Source organism: Tripterygium wilfordii, chromosome 4 (assembly GCF_013401445.1).
Source record: "Tripterygium wilfordii isolate XIE 37 chromosome 4, ASM1340144v1, whole genome shotgun sequence".
NCBI classification, from domain to species: Eukaryota; Viridiplantae; Streptophyta; class Magnoliopsida; order Celastrales; family Celastraceae; genus Tripterygium; species Tripterygium wilfordii.
Window position 1 is genome coordinate 3045468 of NC_052235.1, and position 24469 is coordinate 3069936.

General features: G+C 38.4%; 6 protein-coding genes across 9 annotated transcripts; 3 read left to right on the plus strand and 3 right to left on the minus strand.

Moving 5' to 3' along the window:
• Nucleotides 1-925: 925 nt before the first annotated feature.
• Nucleotides 926-5138, plus strand: LOC119996002 (protein NDL1-like). The gene is made up of 11 exons (XM_038842497.1): nucleotides 926-1192; nucleotides 2617-2716; nucleotides 3011-3108; nucleotides 3252-3340; nucleotides 3523-3583; nucleotides 3666-3752; nucleotides 3834-3911; nucleotides 4014-4070; nucleotides 4160-4215; nucleotides 4320-4455; nucleotides 4637-5138. The coding sequence occupies exons 1-11, from the start codon at nucleotides 1139-1141 to the stop codon at nucleotides 4844-4846; spliced, it is 1026 nt and encodes a 341-aa protein (XP_038698425.1). The 5' UTR covers nucleotides 926-1138; the 3' UTR covers nucleotides 4847-5138.
• Nucleotides 5139-5770: 632 nt separating this feature from the next.
• Nucleotides 5771-8992, plus strand: LOC119996003 (mitochondrial carrier protein CoAc2). The gene is made up of 7 exons (XM_038842498.1): nucleotides 5771-6121; nucleotides 7042-7127; nucleotides 7216-7423; nucleotides 7759-7885; nucleotides 7991-8175; nucleotides 8269-8391; nucleotides 8479-8992. The coding sequence occupies exons 1-7, from the start codon at nucleotides 5990-5992 to the stop codon at nucleotides 8611-8613; spliced, it is 996 nt and encodes a 331-aa protein (XP_038698426.1). The 5' UTR covers nucleotides 5771-5989; the 3' UTR covers nucleotides 8614-8992.
• A 425-nt stretch (nucleotides 8993-9417) lies between these two features.
• Nucleotides 9418-11244, minus strand: LOC119996001 (pentatricopeptide repeat-containing protein At2g15690, mitochondrial-like). The gene has a single exon (XM_038842496.1). The coding sequence runs from the start codon at nucleotides 11139-11141 to the stop codon at nucleotides 9627-9629; it is 1515 nt and encodes a 504-aa protein (XP_038698424.1). The 5' UTR covers nucleotides 11142-11244; the 3' UTR covers nucleotides 9418-9626.
• A 272-nt stretch (nucleotides 11245-11516) lies between these two features.
• LOC119996004 (serine acetyltransferase 5-like) lies at nucleotides 11517-15049 on the minus strand. The gene is made up of 2 exons (XM_038842499.1): nucleotides 14513-15049; nucleotides 11517-12266 (listed from the first exon to the last, which is right to left on the minus strand). The coding sequence occupies exons 1-2, from the start codon at nucleotides 14903-14905 to the stop codon at nucleotides 11775-11777; spliced, it is 885 nt and encodes a 294-aa protein (XP_038698427.1). The 5' UTR covers nucleotides 14906-15049; the 3' UTR covers nucleotides 11517-11774.
• A 910-nt stretch (nucleotides 15050-15959) lies between these two features.
• On the plus strand, nucleotides 15960-20933 carry LOC119997948 (inactive protein kinase SELMODRAFT_444075-like). Of its 4 annotated transcripts, none has more exons than XM_038845192.1 (9): nucleotides 15960-16666; nucleotides 17382-17539; nucleotides 17631-17725; nucleotides 17846-18882; nucleotides 19351-19511; nucleotides 19676-19752; nucleotides 19835-19982; nucleotides 20065-20214; nucleotides 20545-20933. In XM_038845192.1, exons 1-9 carry the CDS (start codon nucleotides 16495-16497, stop codon nucleotides 20566-20568), a joined length of 2022 nt encoding a protein of 673 aa, XP_038701120.1. In that variant the 5' UTR covers nucleotides 15960-16494; the 3' UTR covers nucleotides 20569-20933. The 4 variants fall into 4 exon arrangements, with proteins under 4 accessions (XP_038701120.1, XP_038701118.1, XP_038701122.1 ...); XM_038845190.1 differs by having other exon boundaries at nucleotides 15965-16666; nucleotides 17843-18882; XM_038845194.1 differs by having other exon boundaries at nucleotides 15968-16666; nucleotides 17385-17539.
• A 47-nt stretch (nucleotides 20934-20980) lies between these two features.
• Nucleotides 20981-24457, minus strand: LOC119997949. Its single transcript, XM_038845195.1, has 5 exons — nucleotides 23559-24457; nucleotides 23218-23270; nucleotides 22079-22245; nucleotides 21833-21984; nucleotides 20981-21679 (listed from the first exon to the last, which is right to left on the minus strand). Exons 1-5 carry the CDS (start codon nucleotides 24343-24345, stop codon nucleotides 21228-21230), a joined length of 1611 nt encoding a protein of 536 aa, XP_038701123.1. The 5' UTR covers nucleotides 24346-24457; the 3' UTR covers nucleotides 20981-21227.
• Between the last annotated feature and the right edge of the window lie 12 nt (nucleotides 24458-24469).

Sequence of the window (24469 nt, forward strand, 5' to 3'; positions counted from 1 at the left end):
ATTGGTGGTTGGGCAACTCGTACCATGTATAAACAATTAATGTTAGTTTCAATTAATTTATAAACTATAGTAATGTCTATTTTTAATAAACAGTAATTTGAATACCAAAAGCCTGGGAAAAGTGACCTCAATAAAAATGTAGACGGCCTATTCATTGATAGTAATTGGTAAACAATGAAGGAAGCAAACCAACAATGTGTGTGTGGTTGGTAGAAAACAAAACATCAAACATAAAGACACATAGGAAAATAACATACCCTAATTAGTGTATGCTATGTAAACTCTTTCGGACTATCAAAGCTAACCAAAAGATGTGCATGCAATCCTTATAAAATACGTAATACACAATAAATATCGACAAACAACCTTCATTTATAAGGTTAGTTCAATGGCTTATAATCAGATAACACGTGGAGAGATTATTTCAGAAATTGAACTTGCTATTTTTAAATTACACTTGAACCACATATTCGACTGTCGTGCCAATAACTATATTATTGACGTAGACTTGAGTCAAATGAACCTTAAAAAACATTTGAATTAGTAGTAGTGTAAATAAATAAAAAATTTCCATTGGGCCCCGCAAAATGAGTATCCAATGAAACGTGTACACATCAAAATACACTCGTAGGAACGAATGAATGGGCCATGCCTCCCACTCATACATACATTCTCTCACGGTCTTACCCCTTTTTTAGTCAATACAAATTATAAAAATTCGTCCCCTCTTATTTCGCAAACTCTGACAAAGACGGTTCTACCAATTCTGCGAAAACGGTGCCGTATGCTGATTTTGTTTTGTTTATCTGGTCGGGGATTTGATCGTGGTTAAAAATTGACCAGGGTCGTAGGTTAGTCTGTTGGGTAGTAGGTGGTCACAAAAGCCGAAAGCGTCGGTGGAGGTTAATCGCGTCTTATTTTTTATTCTTTCAGTTACCGAGAGAGGGAAAGAGAGGGGGAGAAGAGAGAAAGAATCGAATCGCTTGGTATATAAGCCATTGGAGAGAAAGCGAATTTAGAGACAGAGAGAGAGAGGGGAAGAGAGAGAGAGAGAGAAGGTGAGGGAGGGAGGGAGGGAGAGATTCGGGAGATACTTTAGGGGTTCTCGAGAGTAAGAGAAAGACGAAGAACCGCAGCCATGGCAGATGATTCTGTTTCCGTGGATATGGAGACGATCTACCTTGGTGGAAAGGTTTTAAATATACTGTACTCTAGTTCAAATATACGTATTGTATTGTCGTTGCTTCTTGGTCTTCTTGTGTTTGATTGATGAATTTGATGAAACTGCTGTTCTGTTTGTTCCGTCAAATGTTTTTGTTGTTTTTGATTATAAATGGATTTGCATTTGGTCGATTGAATGGTTTTTGTTTCTCTTGTGTTCAAACATTGCTGATTGAACCACTATCGTTGCTCGATTGGGCTGGGAATTTAATAGAATTTAATGCCAAACGTTTTCTTTCTTCTGCTTCAGTATTCTGGTTGTTTTAGTTTTGTTTTCGATATCATTTTTTCTACAATTAAATTTTGTTGTGGTTTATTTGATTCCGCAACAAACGAAATCCTCTAAACAGGGCTTCCAGATCTCTGCTCGTTCTTACTCTATCCGTCTTTTTCCTTTAGTAATGTAGAACCAGCGGTTCTCTTCATTTGTCAAATTATGAATCTTTTGTTGAAAGCTTTTACAATTATTGCTCTGATCTTTCGGTTCTACACAATCTCTTTGCTGTTGAAGCTATTCTTGCAATTTGTTTTTCTTAATCACAAATCGAATTGATTAATCTTGTTCTAAACCTTTCTTCCTCAATTTTCGGGATTTTTACTTTTAGTATTGTAAAATCATTAATCAGAAAATTTTATTGTTGATTTGGTGTTCAATGTCAACTAAGAATTGACAAATATTTTGGGTTTATTAGCTGTTACTTCTTTCTTTCTCGACATCCTTTCCTACTTGTGTGCCTTTTTCTATGGCAAAAAGTTAACGATATTGGGTGAATTAATTTAATTCCTCTTGGTTGTTCCCTCATCCCTGGCCTGCTTTGTCTTATTTATATTTATTAAAAGGAAATTAAGATCTCTACTTGTCAATCACTTCCTCTTTAATGGCCGTAAAATCAGTTGAAAAGCACTCCCTTCTTTTGATAAATTACATTCCATGCTTTCCTTTTAGACTGTATGTTGCTTTTTTCAGAATACATCATTGGCATCTGGAACCACTTATTTGTTTTATCTTCCCTTTTTGCAAAGTTTTATTAGTATGATGTGGCAAGTTAGTTTGGTTTGCCCATAAGGGGTATATCTGCACATGGCGAGCTCTTTTTGGGGAATAAATTTATCACTATAACGTTGGGAGTTCTCTTTCTATAAAGGGTGTAATTAAAAAAAAAGAACAAAAATAAATACTATTTGCATATAACTGAAGGCATTTGTCGTTGAAGGGAGATTTAAGTGCTCCAAAATGTTATGTGGTATAGCAGCTTAATAATAATGAAATGTCATTTATGCACTGGAAATTTAAAACTTCCCGTGCCGTTTACTTTCTTGTTTATCTTTTACTTTCACCAATAATGTGGTGAATTATCTGGTTCTGATTCTTTTCTTCTCCATTTACTTTGTCAGGAACATCATGTACAAACTGGCTGCGGTTCTGTGTCTGTTATAGTTTGCGGTGATCTAGACAAGCCTGCTCTGATAACTTATCCTGATTTAGCTTTAAATCGTAAGTACAGGCATGCGAAGCCCTTTGGTTTTGATTTCTCCTTATGTATTATGGAGTTTTTTTTTTTTGTTAATTAATTATGAAGGGCAATGTTCTTTTGTTACATGTGTGCTTGCAAGTTTTATCTGTGAAAGATCATCCCCCCTTTATCTACTTTCTACACATGCCTTCCTCAAAGGTTCTAGGTGCATTACAAACTGTTAGAAATATTAAAATTATATACGATCCTTTTTTCTATCCCTTATATCTGCACTTAACAAATTCTTCTTACTTTCTTGTGTCTTCTCTCATCAGATATGTCTTGTTTCCAAGGATTATTTTTCTGTCCTGAAGCTGCTTCCTTCCTGCTTCACAACTTCTGCATATACCATATCAGTCCTCCTGGGCATGAGGTTTGTAAATTGTTAGACTTGAGTGCATTTTCGTGGAATGCCGTATTTTGATAATCATGCAATGTATGGGCTAGATTGCATCATATTGATGACTCTTTATTCACATAGTTTCTTTTCTGGAACTTTCACAAGAGTTCTTGCAGTTGGGAGCTGCTTCAATTTGTCTGAATGATCCTGTGCCTTCTGTTGATGACTTAGCAGATCAGATCATTAAGGTTCTCGACTATTTTGGGTGAGTCAAATGTTGTCAAGAAGCAAACTATGTATTGTTCTTGTGGTTGGTATCATTTGCTTAGTGTGTTTGTCATTAACCAAAGGAAGGAATAGAAGGAACAGCTATGCTGTGTTCCTTTTGCCCGACACTTGTATGATGTTCTGTTCGCGTATTTATTACATTATAACTTCTTTGTCCAGGCTTGATGCTGTGATGTGCATGGGAGTGACAGCTGGTGCTTACATCCTTACGTTATTTGCTGTACGTTTTTGGCTCCAATGATTTGTTTAAGATGTTACTAATGACTTCTTTGTTGGGTTACTGACTGAGGCCTGCACTGCAGATGAAATATAGGGAACGTGTTCTTGGATTGATACTTGTATCCCCTGTATGTAAAGCACCTTCATGGTCTGAGTGGTTCTGTAACAAGGTATATTTTCTTAACCATTATGTTATATGTGCATAGCATCATTGGTGTTTACTTTCGTTGAAGATCACTTGTCTTTTGCAGGTGATGTCGAATTTGCTATATTTCTATGGAATGTGTGGTTTGCTTCAGGAGTTTTTGCTTCAGCGATACTTCAGTAAGGTATTAAAGCCTTTGCTGCCTTTTTGCAGTGATTTTATTTTGTTGTGCATTATGTTGTAGTTTTGAGTGATGAGATATTGAGATCATCTTAAAATGTTCCAGGAAGTTCGTGGTAGTCCAGAAATTCCAGAATCTGATATAGTACAAGCATGCAGAAGAGTCAGTGTCGTCAGCTTTTCTCTTGTTATTTAACTTACTTCCTCTTTTAATCTTTCATTTCTTCTGACTTTAATTTTTTCTTTCTTCAGTTGCTTGATGAGAGGAAAAGCATGAACGTTTTGCATTTTCTTCAGGCAATTAATAGGTATTAAGGGTGGTTATTCACACTTACTTGATAGGCTCTCATTATCCATATTAATTTAAACATTTCAATTCTAGATGTTTAAGGTTTACCATGTCAATATGCAGGAGACCGGACATTTCCAACGGGTTGAAGAGTCTCAGATGTCGAACTCTTATATTTGTCGGGGACAGCTCTCCTTTCCATTCAGAGGCTCTCCATATGACCTCAAAATTGGATAGAAGATATTGTGCCTTAGTTGAGGTATGTAGTCCACAGAATGATAGAACAGAAGGGATTTCGTACGATTTTGTTGAAGCATCTAGGAATCTAAAATAAATGATAAACACCAATGATTGTGTGACTTGTGAAAATTGTCAACTTCCCAACTGGTCACATTGTTCAAACAACTGCTTGTACTAATGGTAGATGATTGTTCATGCAGGTCCAAGCTTGTGGATCGATGGTAACGGAAGAGCAGCCACATGCGATGTTGATACCCATGGAGTACTTCTTCATGGGATATGGGTTATATAGGCCGTGCCAGTTTAGTGACAGCCCAAGGAGTCCGCTCAGTCCTTCCTGTATCTCGCCAGAGCTTCTATCTCCTGAAAGCATGGGGTTGAAGTTAAAACCTATAAAGACCCGTGTGTAGATTCAAGTATAAGTGGGAAAGAGGTAGGATTCACTTGATTTGAGTTCTTACAATTTTTTTGGGGAGTTCTTTTTGATTTGTTTAGAAGGATAAGGGGGTGGAGGGGTTGTAGATAGAAGAAGGGAATATGGGGTGAGAAAACTTGCATTCATTCATTTGTAGTCAGTCATAAGGGATATGTGTGCTGTGCTGCCTGTAAAATCTGAAGTGGACTGAAATTTGTTTATGACGACGAGCAACCAATAATAGAGAGAGAGGAACTCCCCAAACCCCAATTGATTGAAAGATTTAATTCCCATGTTTTTGGATATGCTTTTGGACTTAAATATGCACGTTTGACCCCCACATATGGCAGACTAATCTTGGTTGCTTGTAATTATTAGGCGGAAGCTCGGCCCAAGTCCTTGGATGCCCGCTTCGGCCCAAGCCCTTGGATGCCTGCTTCGGCCCAATTTAAGCCCGCAATTGTAGCTCTTTCCTCTATGGCTCTGTCTATGCTCAACTGCCCAAAACGGACCTTGTTCTGTCCGCCTTCTCCTTTTCCAATAAGCAGGGCTTCGGTAATTACTATGGCTGATAATGTGAAATTACCATAAGTTCTTTACTAAGTCCATTTTAAATAAAACCATATGACAATATATTGACATCACATGCCTTAATTGCAATGTAAATTACTAGGGAAAGATGATTGGTAGACTAGCAGTATTATGGTATGTAACTATTTACCAAGTGAGTTGAGAAATGTATGACATCACATCCTTTAAATCGACGGCTATGATTGCATAACTCTTCAATGACGTCAAGAAAGAATTTTCAGCCCCACCAGACTGCCACTGAAAATGAAAGCACAAAAAGCTAGAAAAATAAATAATTTTTGGTAGTCGGAACACTCGGAACCAATCATATCCCTTCTCTTAAATCTTAATTGGGTCTTCTCTTACAGGGAGAGGGAGGAATCAAACAAAAGCGTGGCCTTTTTGGACTTGCAAGAATTAGAATTTTCTCCGAAACATATTTAAAGCAACGACCTTTGTGCCAGCAAAGAAACCTTTCGATTACTCTTTTCAGTTCCTTGAACGATTAGATTACGACTCTCTCTTTCTTTTGTGTGTGTCAATGGCGAACAGCAGATAAGAAAGAGAAATGGGTCTTTCAATGGATGGGGTAATTGACGCCATGCCTGTGTTTGTGAAGGAACTGGTTGCCGGAGGTGTTGCCGGCGGCGTTGCTAAGACCGTGGTTGCGCCCCTTGAACGGATAAAGATCTTGTTTCAGGTAAAGATTATGCACAATTCTAGGTTGACTGTTGATTCTGGCTCTTGACTTTGTTGACTGGGAATTGTTAGTTGTGTTTGCTTCTTGGATGGGGGTTGGGGGTGTGATGCAATAAATATTACTTGCACCAGGGTGGGGGTGGTTCTCTGTCGCTTTCTTGATTGTGATTCTGTTTACTCTTTAATTTTAGAGCTAGTTTTGTGATCTGGGTCGTTGATCTCACTATAACTTGAACGGAGATTATGTGAGGTCAAGTTATTGAATGAAGATGTCCTTCTGGCTTTTGATTTCTTTAAATTTCAACTTAGTCTTTCTTCAGTTCATTGAATCAATTATAAGGTCTATCGTGGCTTAAATACTTCAAAAGGAAAATATAAGAATGAGCAACCCAGGTGTTGGCAACCATGTATCAGTTTTGCTCGCATATGTCATCTCAAAACGAACCTATTGCTTCCAGCATGTGAAGAATTATAGTAGTCTAGTTCTTGAGAGTAACATGTACCTGTGTATGCAACAAGTCAATGTAAGTAGGAAACCAGCGTAGTGAGATCTGTCCGATAACCTCATTCCGAGTTGTTACTGTTTTTGCAGTTCATAACTTCATATTCATTTCGTGCATATAGCTTCCCTAGTCTCTTTTTGGCTTTTGATAAAGTTAGCCAATAATGCTACTATGTGTTGAAGAAATTATGTGGAAGTCTAATTCTTTGTGTAGAACCGGGATGGAAATGTAATGCATATGCATTTTGTCTGTGGTGTCTGATCAGAAATTTCTTCGTTGATTCTCTCTTTGGCATGATGTTTCAGTGTACTATGTGGCTTGAATTTCCATTATATATGAATTTTGTTACTGGACCGAATTTAAAGATCATTATATAGTTCTTATGATGTTAGAGGAACTTACCAATTGGTCTTTCCAGACCAGAAAGGACGAGTTCCGAAGCATAGGGCTCCTTAGATCCATTAAAAAGATTTCACAGACAGAAGGCATCATGGGCTTCTATAGGTACATCCCTGAATAAATGCTATTTAAGTGAAGGTTGTTTAATTTGTTTTCCGCTGATTGATTAAACTTTTGTGCGATATCTCTGCAGAGGGAATGGTGCTAGTGTTGCTCGAATTGTTCCCTATGCAGCGCTGCATTATATGACTTACGAGCAGTACCGCAGATGGATTATCCTCACTTTTCCTGACGTTGGAAGGGGCCCTGTTCTTGACCTAGTGGCAGGATCATTTGCTGGAGGAACAGCTGTTCTTTTTACGTATCCTCTTGACTTAGTTCGAACTAAATTGGCTTATCAGGTATATAATCTCTCTCTCTCAAACTGAAAGACACGTGCACATTGATCGAACAAACAAATTTACACTATCCAAAATGACTGGTTATTTAAGCAAAGTTTTTCTGGTAAGCTGAACATGACAGAATTACAGCATTACCTTGCAATTGACAGCTGCCTTTGTGTGGGCTGCCAATCAGAATCCCAGTCCTTTCCCACCATCTTTCCGCCTCGAAAACGTCTGGAATTCTATTTTCTCATCTTCCAAACCAAATAGGAATTGAGATATGCTCATGACCAGTAAACTGGTTTGAGGAGTTAGTTGCCTTTTACCATTTGGAATTGCACTTGGCTCTGCAGGTTGTTGATTCAGCAAAGATAAATATTAAAGGGGTTGTAGGAACTGAACACGTCTATAGAGGAATTGTTGATTGTTTCTCAAGAACTTTCAAAGAGTCTGGGCTTAGAGGTCTTTACCGTGGTGTGGGTATGCATTCCAACCCTGCTTATGTACAGAGCTTTACTGTAATTGTGCATTTCTACACTTTCATATTCTAATGGAGGTTTTGCTGTTAATACATGATTATATCAGCTCCATCCCTTTATGGAATTTTTCCATATGCTGGTTTAAAGTTTTACTTCTATGAGGAGATGAAACGTCATGTATCTGAGGATCACAAGAAAGATATTTCAGTGAAACTAGTATGCGGATCAGTGGCAGGTTTACTAGGTCAGACTTTCACATACCCTCTTGATGTGGTTAGGAGGCAGATGCAGGTAATTTACTTCTCTATTCCAAGTTTACAGGATTTGGGCTAATTGGTTGTTTGGGAAACCACTGCATGTGATAAATGAAAAGCATTGTAACAGGTTCAACGGCTCTCTGCGTCTACCGGTGCAGAGTTGAAAGGAACATTAGACACCCTCATTATGGTTGCTCGAAGGCAAGGATGGAAGCAATTATTTTCTGGGTTGAGCATAAACTACTTGAAGGTGAAATTGCCTCCTCGTTCTTCCCTTTCCTGCTTTTTGCTCCTTTCTTGTTGTTCACCTTATAAGTTGTTGGTGTATGTATTTTAGGTTGTACCATCTGTGGCAATCGGGTTTACAGTGTATGACTATATGAAATTATTCTTGAGAGTCCCGTCACGAGATGAAGCAGTGATTGAAGTGGTAACCAACAAAAGAAATAGCCAGCCATCTCTTCATTCTTGAAAGTAAAGAATCCCTATTCTTTCAAATTCAGGTGACATTTCCATCAACATTCATCAGGAGCATTCGTTCGCCCTCGCTGACTGTTATACACATTGATTTGTATCATTAGGTCCAACATTATTAAACAGGCTGTATCCACCTGTGTAGGTTAAATCCCCTCCAAATAAACCATGCACAGGTCTAGTTTCACAAATTTATTTAAGTATGGAGGGGGTTCTGGGTTTCATTAATTTTCTTGTGGTTCCCTGTAGAGATAAATGTATCCTTAGAAGAAGGTATCCACACACGATGACATGTAAATACAGAGTATAGACAGCACAGAATTCACTGAGTATTCTAAATTTTCGTTGCAGTTGCGAACGGTTTTTTCAAGATTTCATCTGTTTGTAAATAACCTCTTTTGTATGGTGATGGCAACAAATATACCAGAGGAGATGGACAACTGGTTCCTGGGACTGAGAGCAATATGTCTATGCCAATGTTAACACAGAAAAGCTTTTTTCTGGAATTAAAAGCATGTTTGACTAGCCATCTAAAGTTTTAGATTTCTGCTTGTTTATATATTCAATAGGATGAAGAAATTACATTACTCTTCAAGCAAAGAAATAAAATCACATTGCTGGGATGTTGAGAGAATTTCATTTAAGCTTTACATTGGCATTTGTTCACAAGACTCTGAACAATTCAAGAACTAGAAACAAACAATTAGATAGCAACAAACATCTCACCAATGCTTTCCTACTTTTCTTGTGACTGGGAAATGGCTAAGCTTCGAATATCTTGAAAAAATGTCACAAGTAGATCAGTGATCAAACCATCTATTATTGAATTTAGATTTCAATATTGGAAATCAATACACATGCATAATAATGTACAAAAGGAAAATCTCTCGTCTGTCCACGATTCAGTTAAGAAAAACAGTTTGGTGTACTTTCAGATAGAGATTAAGAATAAAATCTAGTAGAACAATTATGGAACAATTTGGAAGTATGAAAACCTCAACTGTTAAATTTTCACCAGTAATCCCCACAAGAGCATTTCCCATCCTTGAAATGATGAAACCGCTTGTTATCCCTAACAATAAGCTCCCTCCCAACAATCTTTGACATGATCTTTATCGCGTTGTGACAGTCTCCGCAAATCCGTAGATTCTTGATGATCCTAAGAGTAGTCCTTGCTGGAGTACTAATCAAACCATAAGCAATTGCCAAACGCTCACTGTGATATAATAGTGCCCTTTCTTTAGCCTCCTCATCAATGTCGTGAAGCACATATCGTGTATCTGGCACATAACCTGCTTCTTTCAGCTGTCCATTCAAACCTCTCAACTTTCCATTAGCCTCTTCCTTGTAAGGGTCAGTACACCGATACTCGCTCACCCTATTCTTCTCTTCAAGCATGTTTGTATCAGAATGCTTCTTCCTTGGAGGCAATGGAATTTTACTAGTTTCGGCTTTAGAGGGATCAAGACAAACTAACAACTCCTCAAAATGATCCTCACGTTCAATATCCCCATGAATTCTTGCATAATCTCTAAGAGATTCCCAAACTTCAGATGTGGGCTCAAATGGCATTCTCTCAACAAACTCCTCTGCTTCATTTAAGTGACCAGATTGTCCAAGAACGTCAATCACCCCTAAATAATGTACCATCCCTGGAGCAATCCCATACTTGGACTTCATCAATTCAAACTGTATCAACCCTTCTTCTGCAGCTTGTGCACTAGCACAAACTGCCAAGACCACTAAGAAAGTCTCCCCATCTGGCTGCAGCCCAGTCTCTCTCATCTGCTCAAACAACAACAATCCATTATTAGGCTGACCATTCTCAGCATACCCTTTCATCATCAAATGCCACGACCCCTTATTTGGCTCATGCATTTTGTCGAACACACGGCGTGCATCTCTTGCACTCCCACATTTCCCGTACATCTCAATCAATTTATTGTTCAATTCTGTATCACCAGCGAAAACTGACCGCCTCAATAATTCATGAACCCTTTTACCCAACTCAAAAGACTTCAAATCCGCACATGATTCTAATAACGCAACAAAAGAATTATAATCAACACTTACTCCTTGACCCATATAATCTATTGCGTCCGCAACCTTACCCTCCTTGCATAAGCTAACCAAATCAAAATCAAAATTTGGTGATAAACCTCTGTTATTTCCATTTCCACTGATGTTCTCAACCTTCTCTTCATTTAAAGAGTTTCTTCCACCGATGTTCTCAACCTTCTCTTCATTTAAGGAGTTTCTTCTTTGCTTGCGAAGAGTTGGTTGGGTCTTGTAATGGGGGCTAGACGGATTCTTAGTGTTATCGGCTTGGGTTGGCGTGCCTGCACGACGATAAACCTTCTTTAGGTTTAGGTTGCGGGGAGGGGTTGTGTAGTTGGAGGAACACTTGAATACATTGGGGTTAAGAGATGAGGACGGTGTGTTTTTGAAGTTGGTTGATCGAGATTTGTAATCTAAAAAGATAACAATGGAGTTTCCCGGGTGTCGAATGGATGCTAGAGACGCCATTGATTGATGTGTTTGAATAGCGCCTCTGTAGCTCGTTGGCCTCGTCTAGTTCTACCCCTTTCACGCAAGTCGATAATTTGCTGTGTCTTTTATTTTTTCATTATTTATTTATAGGCAAGCATTTTTTTGAGGAAAATAAAAAATCTGGATTGCTACTTCAGGTCCGAAGTCTTTGAAGTTTAGACAAGTCTGCCCCCAATCATCTTTCCAAGAACATAGACAAATTGAATGCTTGTCGATTTAGATACATTTTTACATCATCAACCATTTCTATGACTCATGGTTTTTATGCTCTACTATTACAGGAATTGCATAATACTTTAATCATTCACCAATCCAGAATCCAACTGAGTAAGGCTGTTACTGAAATAATTCTTGATTTTGAAGATATTAATTCATTGCTAATTCAAAGAAGAAAGTATGATGACCTTTCAATCCTACCCTAAACATCATATATTGTCACTGGCTTTGATCAATCAAAGCCTACATACAAGCAAAAAGAAGGAATACAACCACAAACCTTAAAACACCACGGTCAGGGTGCTAGTATGTGATATGGCCATTAGGATAACAATGCTATTGTATGTAACTTACAACCCGCCGTTAAAATAACAAAATTGAGGCCCCAATTCATCAAATAATATAATCTGACCACTCAGATATGAATGATGTATGATCCATAGACTCCCCAGGGCACTCCTCATGTTCCGCTGGCTTTTCCTTCCCTCCAACCAGCCTTGCTGGGTTACCCACTGCTGTGGTCCGTGGTGGCACGTCAATCAAAACCACTGAACCAGCCCCAATTTTCGCTCCATCCCCGATTTTGACATTCCCCAATATGGTTGCACCAGCCCCAATCAGAACTCCATCTCCAATCTTCGGGTGCCGATCCCCACTTGCCTTTCCTGTCCCACCAAGTGTAACATGATGTAATATTGACACATTGTTCCCAATCACTGCTGTCTCACCTATCACCACTCCAGTTGCATGATCGAACAGGATCCCCTTCCCGATTTTAGCTGCTGGGTGTATATCAACAGCAAAAACATCTGAGACACGAGAATGTAATGCCAGCGCCAATGGCCTACGGGACTGAGTCCACAACTTGTGAGCAACTCGGTGAGCCTGATAACATAAATGCAACAGAGATGTTTGTGATAACATTTAAAGCTTCACTTTTTTCAATTAAAGGAGATAACACTTGAGGGTAATTTGAGACTCAATTTTGGAGAAACATTAAGAAAAACAATAGAAGCTTGGGTTGTTTTATTCACACTAGGAATACTTGGATGTCTGGCAAATAACTTCTGTATGCGCTTCAGTAGAGTTTGGTATTAGGAAAAAGATGGCAGAAAGCAGTGTTATTGTCTGGTCAGTGCCATAGTTGTTTATTTGTGTTTCAGTATCTGCTAATTCGTTTTTTGAATGGTCAAACTCTAACCAGAGTCGTAGTGTTACGAGCTACCATTAAAGACTTGAAGTACTTGTAGAATAATTTGCTCTCTAAATGTAAATAAAAACCTGTAGTTTACAAATGAACAACTCTCTCTCTCTCCCTTCTTTTCTTATTTATTTTCTGATTTTCTGAGCAGCTACCCACAAATACAGATCGGAATTCCAACCCATCAACCCTGAAATTCATATTCTTTGAAGTTCAATGGCTCCAACCATCCTAAAACATGACCCTAACCACCTACATCCACTAAATCTCCTAAGTTATTGTTCATTGATAATCTTTACACTGCATTAAAGTAGAGAAAAAATTTAATCCACATCTTATTTGCAGGATCAAGCCAATATTTTTGCTGGATTGGAAAAGAATTTTATCGCATATGTTAAGCTAATATTAATATATGAGATATTCTCCAATGACTAGAGCTCTTGAAGATACTCTTTAACAAGCCACGTGTGACGAGCAGTGGACCACACAGATGGATTTAGCGGGACTAGCATCAAGTTCCATAGTGGGAGACCAGTAAGAATACAATAAAGAAATCTCATCTTTATATCCTTTTATTTTACTTAAATATCAGGCATAAAGAATTAAGAGCTCAGAGAAAGGAAAAGCAGAAACACTTCAATTTTTTCCCAAATACCTTTCTCGGAGAATCATAGCAAGAGGGATGAATCGGAACCTTAGGCTTTTATAGGATCAATTGTTTTACTGACACAAATGTCCACACTTTAAACTATTAGCTTTATCCCAAAAAAGAGAGGAATTTCTGGCCCATCATCGGTTGGGAATAGTTACCAGGAACTCGTTACGCTCCGAGTCATGATACGGGTACGGGGTACGCCACTTGATTAATTTGTGGTACGTTTGGGGGTAGATTTAGTTGGTATGCTAGTTAAGAACGTGGTACGATTTGAAGAGTTATTGGGGTCACTTCTAAATATTGAATGAAATATAAAATTAAATATAACATATTTTATTTACAATCTAAAGTACAATGAAAAAACAATTTCAATGCTTCTCTATTATTTTTGGAGAAAGGGTAATAAATTTAATGGGCTTTGGTATTTTTAGGTAAATTTTATGGGCTTTAATAACCATAAATTTAGGGTTTAGATACTCTTCTTTCCCAGTCTCAACACCGTGAAGACTCCTCTCTGGTTTAGGTATTCTTCTCTGCCGCGTCTTCTCTATTCTCACATCCCAATCGATTTTTGGATCTTTTCATGGCAGAATTTTGGGACACTACTTTGGGTGTCCCACGTTGCGTTCTTGAGCGTCCCAAGTCGCTAGTGTACGCCGTTCCGGGACGTTTGCCCCAATTCAGGGTACGAGGGGGATTGACCGTTCCCGGTAACTATACTTGGGATGCCCTCAACTCTCCCTCCCGCCCCCAACATTGAAAAGATCTGCATATTTATTTCAGTCCCATATATCTAAATCACAATCCTAGAGTAGTTCAAGAAGAAAAGTTTGTCAATGTAGAAGAGGAGGTTAATAAAGCTACAGACCTACACAAAGCTTAGAGTAAAGTCCTAACATATCAACCCTGGACAAATTTGTTGAAGAAATAAAAAGGCGTTCAGTAAACATCCGCCAAACACCAACAAATTGAAAAATGCCACAATTTGCAAAAAACCCTTAATGTTTAGAGTCTAAGTTCTAATGTTTTAGAGTCTTGGGTTTTCCAAACAATGAAGGAAACGGAGCTCCATGTTGGTGTTTTTAGTCCTTCATTGAAAATTCAGCGGCAGAGCTAGCTAAGTTGTTCGATAACATATGCAGAATTTTAAACGAATACTTGCAATAATTAGACCAAAAAACTATCTAAACGCAGAAAATCATAAGCATAAAGATAAATTTTAAGTTTGAATGTTATTAAGAACTATCAATCAAACTGAAACACCATCTATGGTACCTGGCAGGCCAAGAAACCCTTGTAATTGAGAAGGCAGTGAGAGAAGGACACACAGGCTGGGTCACGCGTACGAGCGGCACGGAGATCAGCAACGGCGGCGGCGCAAAGGCAGGGATCTGAGGCGAAGGTATTGAGAAAAAGATCATAAAGAAGAGTTGAAAGCAAAGTGGAAGAGCAGAGCTTATTTCCCAGATGGAACGAGAGGGACCTCTCCAGCGAGGAGTGCGAAAGGATAGTCGAGTATAGGTAGCTGGCGAGAGCCGGCTCTGCCTCCGCGTCGCGCTTTGCCTCCCCCTTGATTTGGTTCCACAGGATAGCCTCATCCTCTTCCACCGACAAATCCGCCGGCGGAGGATGTTGCTGCGACGGATATAGAAGCTCACCGGCAGGCATTTCCTACAGTATCAAATGGGATATGATATCGATCTTTTACACTTTTATTGAGAGCCGCGGCGATCGAGCGATCGATCAAGAAACGGTGGTTTGTGGTGTACTGGAGAGCTCATCCATCCGGAGTTTCAAAAGCTTCATCGGTAATTACTCTCCGCCCTGTCCTCATCATGATTCAATCCACCAATCAAAACGACCGACACGTTTCAAATTAGTGTTTGGCCACGTGTGATAAGCGACAATGTGACAGGGAGGATGGATTGATTCCTCGTTTAGTTTTTATGGGCCGAGTCCCTTAGATGGGCTATTGGGCTTTTTTGCCGTAGGTTGGGCCCTAAGCAGATTGAGCTCAGTAGCCTCCAAAAACAGAACCTTTGTGTAAGCAAGTCAAAGCAAAAAGAAACAAAGAATAAAGCATCTCCATGTTTTTTTTGTTTTTTCCTATATTTTTCTGATTTGGAATTTCTGTTTGCAATCTTTTACTATTTCACAGTCAACTTCAAGTCTTACCTTCTCTCGCAAAGTAGTCAAAAAATTCACCAAAAACAAAAAAGCAATGTTTTTTTGGATAAATTTTGGTTGGACATACCGAAGATCATATTTGATATGCCAACTAGATTACTTGAAAGACTAATTCAAAGAGAGAAAGCCAGCTAAAACCCAGAAAAAGTTTCGTAATTTACAAGCCAAATTGTAACTGTCGAAAATCGTTAATACTAAATCCAAGCTCAGCTAAGATAAAGATAATGATGACAGACAACCCAGTTTATTTGATTGGTGTAGGCAATTATATATTGTTCCAATGAATCAAAGCCAGTTCATTTTTTTCTCGAATTATCGATATCAGCAACACCTAATATTGACAATGACCATAAGAAATAGTGACAAAATAATTAAAAAAAATCTCCTCCAACACCTAATCCTTCACTTTCTTGACTTAACTTCTTGTCATAAACAGAGTATTTGAAATATATTACTTAATATGGGAATGGGAGGAGACAAAGCAAGCCCAAATCGATGCATTATTGTTTGATATCTAAAACAAGTCGTATGCTGAAAAAGGCGTCTGTTTCTTTTTGTCGTTTTGGTTTCTTTCTTGCATTGCCGCTTTGTGTGTTGTAAATTATTCCCAAAGGCCGGTTTGGAGCGAATATCATGCCTCACACGTCCATTCCATATGCCCAACCCCGGTTTGGTAGCCCTTGTGTTTTCTATGACTTCACGCTCTTCACATGGAATTGACAAAAAGGAAAATAACAAGCCTTGGTTTATGTGAAAGAAAGAAAGAAACAAACTTTAGAGCTTACCAAATCCTGACCTTTCGTTTCTTGATCCAAAGTTGTCTGAAAGAGAGTTTGCGGTTTCAACCCATCTGGAAAGAAGTGCTTTGGACTCTCGTCCTCTTCTCCTTTACGTGTAGTCACTCTTTGAAAAGAATCTCTCATGTCTGTGTCTGTTACAGTTGATGTCTTCTGTTCATTGGGGCAATAATGGAGTCTTTTTGTTATTTGATGGGGAAATTTCATATGGGTTTTGTTTATGGGGTTTGTTGAAGAAAGTTGGGGGTTTGGATTTTTGTGGGTGGGTTTGATATGAAGCAGAAACAGAAGGATGTATCAGATGTGGTGGTCGGAAAAATGGTGTTGGTTGCTGTTAAAGCATCAAAAGAGATATCAAGAACTGCTCTGGTGTGGGCTTTGACCCATGTTGTTCAACCTGGAGATTGCATTAAGCTCCTGGTGGTCATTCCTTCTCACCCCTCAAGTAATCAGCTCTCGTCCTATGTTCATTCAAATTGTTCATTTTACATATAGGATCTTTTGCCATTGATGTTAATATGTCATTTGCATTTATCTGCGGTGTTAAATTTTCCCAACTAATTCTTTATTTTTATCTGCTTGTGTTATGCCGGATCACTCTATTGCTTGGAAGCCTCCTTCAATGCTGACTAAGTACACCTTCTGTAATTAAAGATTTCGGCTTAAATGAATTTTGTTTGATATGCATCAGAAATCTTTACTAAGATAAATGTTTTAAAGCGGCAGGGGATGAGGTAACAGCATTCTAGGCATTAGAAACAGCAAAAACCCAGCTCTTGAGGTGTTTAATAGCTGGGGAAGAAAGATTGAAGGGTCCTGTGGAATCCAACTGTGTGCTCGTCAATTTTACGGTTTGGAATTTAGCAACAATTAGTCTAAACCTTGAATGTTAGGGTTACAATAGTTGGGCTCAACTCAGCTCTTATTTAATGTACCTGTTTCCTGGGATTAAATTTTGTACTAGCAATGTGCCCAGCATAAGTCACAAAGGACCACTGTTGATGTTGAATGCTTAAAATGACCACGTTAATTTAAGCACAATATGTCCAAATATAGGTTTCTTCATTTCAGCATTTCAGTTCAAGCCCCATGATGCTTGTTTTCATTTTCTTTATATATCTCTAATTTTTTTTTATTACTGATGAGGCATCACATCTTAGCAGGTAAAAAGATGTGGGGTTTCTCAAGATTCACCACTGATTGCGCTACGAGTCACCGGATGTCCTTCTCAGGAACTAGCGTAGATCAGAGGGATGATGTTGCAGAATCTTACTCCCAAATGATGTGCCAACTCCACCATGTTTATGATCCGGAGAAGGTCAATAATTGTTTTTTCTCAATAATCTTTTTTATGTTTTTTCCCTGTGAAGTGTTGATTATTTCACTTCACTCCTAATTGTTGTTTGCAGATTAAAATCAGAATAAAATTCGTTTCTGGCTCACCTTTTGGGGTAGTAGCTGCTGAAGCCAAGAGAACTCAATCAAACTGGGTTATATTGGACAAGTAATAGACATATGTCCAAGTTTTTTTAATCAATTTTCTTCTCATAATTCAAAAAATGTAGTATTGTTTGTCTTGCTTCTGGTTCTTCAACAATCTAATGCACGTGGTTCTCAACAGAAGACTGAAACATGAGAAGAAGTATTGCATGGAAGAGCTACAATGCAATGTTGTGGTTATGAAACATTCACAGCCAAAGGTCCTCCGACTGAATTTAAATGAACCACAGAGGATGGAACCTGAGGAATCTTTTCAATTGCCATTTGGTTCAGAACCATCTTTACAGTATTTCGAAGCCAGGCATGATAAGGTAGATATATTGAAAGGACCGTTCGTGACTCCTGTGAGTAGTCCAGAGCAAGAGTCACCATTGACTACAACAGATGCTGGGACCTCATCAATATCGAGCTCGGATCCAGGGACTTCACCATTTTTGCTCTCTGGAAATTACAGGAACCAGAAGAAAGACCATTCATTTATCCTTGAAGAGAATCATAGTCTGTATGAATCTGACTCTGATACAGATGGTGGAGATATGGTTCGTCCATCCTCAACTTTATATTTCCAGCCTTGGACAGATGAGGTTTTTAGTTCTAGTGGTGAATTATCAAAACATTCAGTTGAAGGTTTGCAAAGACTCAGTGATACAGCCCTGACTTCCACTTATAAACTTCTGCTGCGTAATTTGTCTACACTAGATCAGGATCCTCATGTTGGAGTGCTGAATTACAAACTTGATCTCAACTTAAGCAAAAGTGTGAGGGAAGCAGTTTCTTTGTCCAGAAATGCACGTCATGGTCCTCCTCCATTATGCACAGTATGTCAACACAAGGCACCTGCATTTGGTCATCCTCCAAAATGGTTCACCTTTGCTGAACTGAAGCTTGCTACAGACGGATTCTCAGAAGCGAACTTCCTGGCTGAAGGTGGATTTGGTTCTGTTCACCGAGGTGTCTTTCAAGATGGCCAGGTTGTAGCTGTGAAGCAACATAAATTGGCTAGTTCTCAGGGTGATGTGGAATTTTGCTCAGAAGTAGAGGTTCTAAGTTGTGCACAACACCGTAATGTTGTGATGCTGATAGGATTCTGTGTGGAGGAAGGGAAAAGGTTGCTTGTTTATGAATATCTTTGCAATGGGTCTTTGGATTCTCATCTTTATGGTAAGTCCCTGTATCCTCATTTATGGTACATCCTTTTTCAAGGCGGTCATGCAATTTCTGAAAAGTGAACAGCAAGTATTAGTGTCATAGTTGTAGGGTTTCCTCTGTAACTTGATATTGCATTTCAATATCTATCATAGAAGTTAATAGACTACATGCCTCAAAAGATATAATAATTGTGATGGTCATGCTCAATGACATGTTGCAATATTTGTCTCTGATTAACTAGACTTTGGAACTGTAACAATTTACAATCTGCTCTACATTTCCACATGATTGTTTTTTGTTTATTGAAGAACCAATGGTTTACTTGGATAACTCCATTAGCATAAAAGGTCTCATAAGGCGTAGTGTCTTTTTCTTGAATTTTTGGTGGATTATTTTTATGGCTGGAAATCATATATTTTACAAACAAAAGATGCACCTGTTTTGGTCATACAAGTTAACTACAGTATTGGAAAATTTCAGGACGTGGCAAAGCTCCATTGGAATGGCCTGCAAGGCAAAAAATTGCCCTCGGAGCAGCTAGAGGATTGAGATACCTTCATGAAGAATGCAGAGTGGGTTGTATTGTTCACCGTGACATGCGGCCTAACAATATCCTCCTCACCCATGACTTTGAACCATTAGTATGTTCTTAATTATACTATTTCTATCTTTGGTTAATAATGCATTTCTGTAGGAATGTCACTCTTTTATTGAAAAAATAATATCGGTCAAATAAATCCACTTCTCCATTGCTTAAATTTATTGATAAGACATGCTAGAATTAATTCTCTTTCCTGGGTTTCAGGTTGGAGACTTTGGACTGGCAAGGTGGCAGCCAAATGGAGATATGGGGGAGGAGACAAGAATAATTGGAACTTTTGGGTAAAACCATAAGATGATTATTACTGCAGTGGTTTTACCTGAGGAAAATGGTATATCATATCAAAAACTTTACTTTTTACAGGTACTTGGCTCCAGAATATGCTCAAAGTGGCCAAATCACCGAAAAAGCTGATGTCTATTCCTTTGGAGTAGTATTGTTAGAGCTTGTTACGGGACGGAAAGCTATTGATATAAACCGGCCAAAAGGCCAACAGTGCCTGACTGAATGGGTATAACTTATAAGTTTAACTTTTGGTAATTCTCATATTTAGATATTTGCTTATTGCTTATGTTTTTTCAAATTTGGAACAGGCACGACCTTTGTTAGAGAAGGATGCTATTGATGTGCTCGTTGATCCACGGTTGAGGAAATGCTATTCAGAACAGGAAGTTTGTAACATGCTGCAATGTGCCTCCTTATGCATCCAGAGAGACCCTCATTCGAGGCCTCGAATGTCTCAGGTTGGTGAATCGAAATTCAAAATTTGAAAACTTTAATAGGCATGTTCAACTAAAAGTAGAACAAAACATCTATTTGGAATCAAATATCAATTTACAGGCAGCAGCATTCAGGCATTTGGTGCTTGCAAGTCGTTCCTGTTAAATGAACATTAAAATTCTTGCCTTTCCCATAAGCCTAAGCTTTTGGGTATAAGTTTGTCTCTAACAAGCACATATCTAGTAGCGATTTCTTGAGAAAACAATTGTTGGTTGCAGCTTTGGAGAAATAATTGTTTGCTTGACTTTGCATGTCAGAACTTATAATATCTTGTGTACTTTGTTTGTTGGTAGGTTCTTCGGATATTGGAAGGTTAGATTGTGCGGAACTGGAACAATTTACAATTCCGAAGCAGCACATAAAGCAAGTCCCTGAAACAACAGACGTATTTTGAGTGACAATGCAGAAGAGTTCCAAAAGAAGCTTTCCAAGGTAGCAGCCCTACAGATTACTTTGGTGGGAGAAGATGCGTCATATGAGAACCCTTGTTTAGATATGGAAGCAAACTGTTACATAGATTCAAATTTTGTTGTGAGAAAATTGTGGTAGTCTTTAGATGTATAGCCGTGTCACTGGTTGCAAGGCTTCGTAAATGATGCGGAGTTTTTTTGCATGTTTGTAATTTTTTATTGAACTAACTTCGTCCAGCAGTGATGAAATTCCAGCTGATTAATTTCATGTTTGTAATAGTTTTTTCATCAAACAAGACAATGATTAAATTCCAGAATCTCCATCAAAATTGAACTAACTTCGTCCGGCAGTTCGCCATAAATTGTATCAGAACCAATTACATTACAATCACATGAATGCAGAACTATTACAATCATTTTAGCATAAGATAATAATCGTTTGATGTGGGTATCAGCTATCAAGTGCCAAAATAACTTCACTCTTTCTAACAAAAGGGAGAGCAAAGCTAGTAGTTAAAATGGCACAGTCATCGTCATTGTAACTTCAAAGAACCAGAGAACGTTTCTTATGCATTGTCATCAGAAAGTGGATTCTCAACTTCACTTTCACTATTTGAATCATCATCACCTGCTGACAATAACCCTGGTCTCATTGAATCCGGACCATCATGAATATCATGAGGTTGATATTTGATCTTCTTATTTTTCTTCGTTTTAGAACTTCCCCCATCTTTCCTTTTGCTACTCCTGTCTGCTCTTAACTTCATCGTATGAGTAGCAGCGATAAATGCAGCACTCATGGATTCATTGGTCTCCTTGTCTCCTTCATCTTCATCTCCATCTTTCTCTTCCCCCTTATCAATATAGAAGAGGAGTTCCTCGTTCACTTTCTTCTTATCCACCTCAGATGACGGTACAGTATCTTCTGATTCGGCATTATTCACAACTGAATAGGCATGGTGTTTTAAGACATCATCAAATACCCTTACCCCTTGATCCTCAAGGTTTATTAACCACTCTGAAGAACAAGTGAGTTATAGTTAAACATTGCACAAAAGATAAGCAATTGTTTGATAAAGTTGAAAATAATAATCAAGAATCACAGAAGGTAGCACAGTTGCATATGTTTCAGGGGAAAAAAAAAGGGCCAAAAAGGTAGACAACTACTTACTTAAAAGGCCTTTCGGAGATGATCCATCTAATCTACTTGCTTCTTCCTGCATGCCAACCTGGCCTGTGACCAATTTGATTATTTGGGAAGGTAATTGGGAACTTGAGAAGGCACCTGTATAGGAGATAGCTCTCCTCAGATCCCCATTATTTCTGCAGGGACCATCAGTCAAAATACTACGAGTATCAAGCTTCAATAAGCATTTTTTTAATTTTAATAAAAAAGAGCTTGTCTTTTGATTAATACCTGAAAAATTCAATGGCTTCATGGGTAATAATCAATCTTGACAGAGATAGACTTTTGACATGCTCAGCTGGTAGCTGAACTGATCTCTCAGGTTTAAGGAAAGAGTAATCGACCATTATAACTGCATCATACAGTATTCTCCTCAACAAAACTCCAATTTCAGAACTCTGCACACAAATTATTGTTCAAGAAGTTTTCAAGATGCAAACAATACCAATATCAATAACTCTGACATGATACAGGAAATCTTCAACTAAAAGTCAGTTAGTAGCAATTATCTTGAGCTCAGGAGGCAGATGTATTCTTCATCTTCTAGCACAAGCACACATGCAGGATGAAAATACCTAATTATAAGCTAGTTAAAGTAAGTTACTCAAATCCAGTCTCTCAAACCGATTCTAGACAAGGATGTGTTTTCAACAAGATTCAATAAAAACAAATCCTCATTAACTGATTCAGCCCATGTCTTTTCTGGCCATCCTTGTTCCACTCTATTTATTTTTTTTACGTATATCAAAATCTCTCTCTCTCACACACACACACAGATAGAGGAACAGGCAAGCAGGTCTTCGGGAAAGTTTCAACCGCCAGTTTCTTAGAGCTAAGTTATTTCAGTCCCACTAAGCCTTACTCCCAACTGTGACTTCTCAAAATATTGGATCCATTTTCTCTGTTAGATTCAGGAGTTATCTTAATAATGAATTACGAATGTAAGCTGATCCAAATGTGTTTATTTCACAACCTATGAACAACCAAGATTAATGATGCTTAGAAATTATGATATGGATAAGAATTAGGTTAGTAAATCTCCAAACAAAGTTATTTCCCGGAAGTCTTTACGTTTTAGATAATGTTTGTTAGGAAAACTTTAAAACATGGACCAACTCCAACAGTTCCTTATGGCATGATTTGAGGCTCGGTATGGAGCTTGAAGAATGAAATTATGTATCCATAAGAAGAGGTGTTGGATAGAGAGAAAAAAAAGGGGGTGGGAGGTGGCTGGGAAAATGTCACCAATATAATATATGCAGTATGATCACTTATCTTGATATTATTTAGTTCGAAGACTAATCACTAATTAGAATATCTGAGAGATGCTAATTAACAAAAAAGTCGATAGAAAAGGAAAGAGTACTAACCACCAGGCTCGTAGCAGGGAATGTTGCCTCCAGCAGCATTCTTACAAGGTTCTCTGTCAGCACGAAAGAACAATCAGGATTCAGGATGCAGGCTTATATCAAAGCAAATAAATATGATGAGACATGCAAAGTGGCCACATAAAATGCATTTAACAAATGGGAGAATACAGTTAACTAGGCAAGAAGTAGATTAAAAATATGAGAAATCGAAATTGAAAACCATCCTGAAGAAGATGGGAATGAATTCAACCCATTGGTAAGATTGCAGATCAAAACAAACTTCAGCAAAATCTAAGAAACACAAGCAATTGCAATTTCAAGGAGAGGTAAAGGAAACTAACCAAAGAAGGAAATGCGCTTAAAGCCATTTATAGAAGTAACAACCCAGTTTCTCAGCTCATTCTCCGACTCTAACCCTTCAAACCCTAGCCGCAAATTTAAGCACAGTTTCAACAGAAATGCTTGCACCATAACCATGATAGCCAAACAATCCGTATCACACCCCTCCATACCAACTTCTCTGCGTATAATATCACTGCTAACTAGTGGGAAAAAAGACACTAAATTTTTCGAATCTATCCAAAGGCGAACCAAATCCGCAAACCCAACAATCAAATCCGAATCATTGTCCTCACTCAAATCCCCACCACAGCAAATACTTATATTCCCAAGAATCCCATCTATCAAAGATTTGACTACTCTCTTTGCCTTCTTCTCTCTCTTGGAACCCAACTCTCTTCCCAACAACTCAACCACTAACTTATAAGTCTCCAAGACGACCGGAGCAAGCAATGCAATGCTCTTTGCTGAACTACAGGACGAGGAACATGACGATATAAATTGAAATAGGTCCTTTGCGGCCAAAACTCGCGACGAAAGATCCTCATCTGAGATTTTGCGACTACGAAAGGTTAAAGCAGAGTATACCCAGATCGATTCGAGAGGTGGGTCGATCCTCGCTTGAATTAATTCGTAGAATCTGTCGATAAAACCAGAAAAATCAGAGGCATTACTCTGAATTTCGTCCAGGAGTTCTCGGATTAATAGTTGTAGCGCAGTGTCGTAATTCTCTCCGATGAGTATATCGGGGTTTGCTAGCTTCATGCGTTCGATACGCGCAAGAGCCATATCAACTCCTCAAAATCGAAGAACTTGGTAGACAAACAGTCAGAGAAGGCTTGTAAATGCACAAAACCCTAATTTTGCCTCTCTTTAGGGTTTAAGCGTCGCGGCATGTTAGGATCATCCAGTG

What these genes read in the sequence shown, in the direction of transcription:
- LOC119996002 (XM_038842497.1), top strand. Translation starts at nt 1,139, where the DNA reads ATGGCAGATGATTCTGTTTCCGTGGATATGGAGACGATCTACCTTGGT. An exon ending in TTCAGCGATACTTCAGTAAG is followed by an intron (nt 3,912 to 4,013) that starts GTATTAAAGCCT and finishes AAAATGTTCCAG; the next exon opens with GAAGTTCGTGGTAGTCCAGA. An exon ending in GATATTGTGCCTTAGTTGAG is followed by an intron (nt 4,456 to 4,636) that starts GTATGTAGTCCA and finishes TTGTTCATGCAG; the next exon opens with GTCCAAGCTTGTGGATCGAT.
- LOC119996001 (XM_038842496.1), bottom strand. Translation starts at nt 11,141, where the DNA reads ATGGCGTCTCTAGCATCCATTCGACACCCGGGAAACTCCATTGTTATC.
- LOC119997949 (XM_038845195.1), bottom strand. Translation starts at nt 24,345, where the DNA reads ATGGCTCTTGCGCGTATCGAACGCATGAAGCTAGCAAACCCCGATATA. An exon ending in GAAGCCATTGAATTTTTCAG is followed by an intron (nt 21,985 to 22,078) that starts GTATTAATCAAA and finishes TGGTCCCTGCAG; the next exon opens with AAATAATGGGGATCTGAGGA. An exon ending in ATCTCCGAAAGGCCTTTTAA is followed by an intron (nt 21,680 to 21,832) that starts GTAAGTAGTTGT and finishes CTTGTTCTTCAG; the next exon opens with AGTGGTTAATAAACCTTGAG.
- LOC119996003 (XM_038842498.1), top strand. Translation starts at nt 5,990, where the DNA reads ATGGGTCTTTCAATGGATGGGGTAATTGACGCCATGCCTGTGTTTGTG. An exon ending in AGGTCTTTACCGTGGTGTGG is followed by an intron (nt 7,886 to 7,990) that starts GTATGCATTCCA and finishes TGATTATATCAG; the next exon opens with CTCCATCCCTTTATGGAATT. An exon ending in TGAGCATAAACTACTTGAAG is followed by an intron (nt 8,392 to 8,478) that starts GTGAAATTGCCT and finishes TATGTATTTTAG; the next exon opens with GTTGTACCATCTGTGGCAAT.
- LOC119997948 (XM_038845190.1), top strand. Translation starts at nt 16,495, where the DNA reads ATGAAGCAGAAACAGAAGGATGTATCAGATGTGGTGGTCGGAAAAATG. An exon ending in AACTGGGTTATATTGGACAA is followed by an intron (nt 17,726 to 17,842) that starts GTAATAGACATA and finishes GGTTCTCAACAG; the next exon opens with AAGACTGAAACATGAGAAGA. An exon ending in CCCATGACTTTGAACCATTA is followed by an intron (nt 19,512 to 19,675) that starts GTATGTTCTTAA and finishes CCTGGGTTTCAG; the next exon opens with GTTGGAGACTTTGGACTGGC.
- LOC119996004 (XM_038842499.1), bottom strand. Translation starts at nt 14,905, where the DNA reads ATGCCTGCCGGTGAGCTTCTATATCCGTCGCAGCAACATCCTCCGCCG. An exon ending in AGGGTTTCTTGGCCTGCCAG is followed by an intron (nt 12,267 to 14,512) that starts GTACCATAGATG and finishes TTATGTTATCAG; the next exon opens with GCTCACCGAGTTGCTCACAA.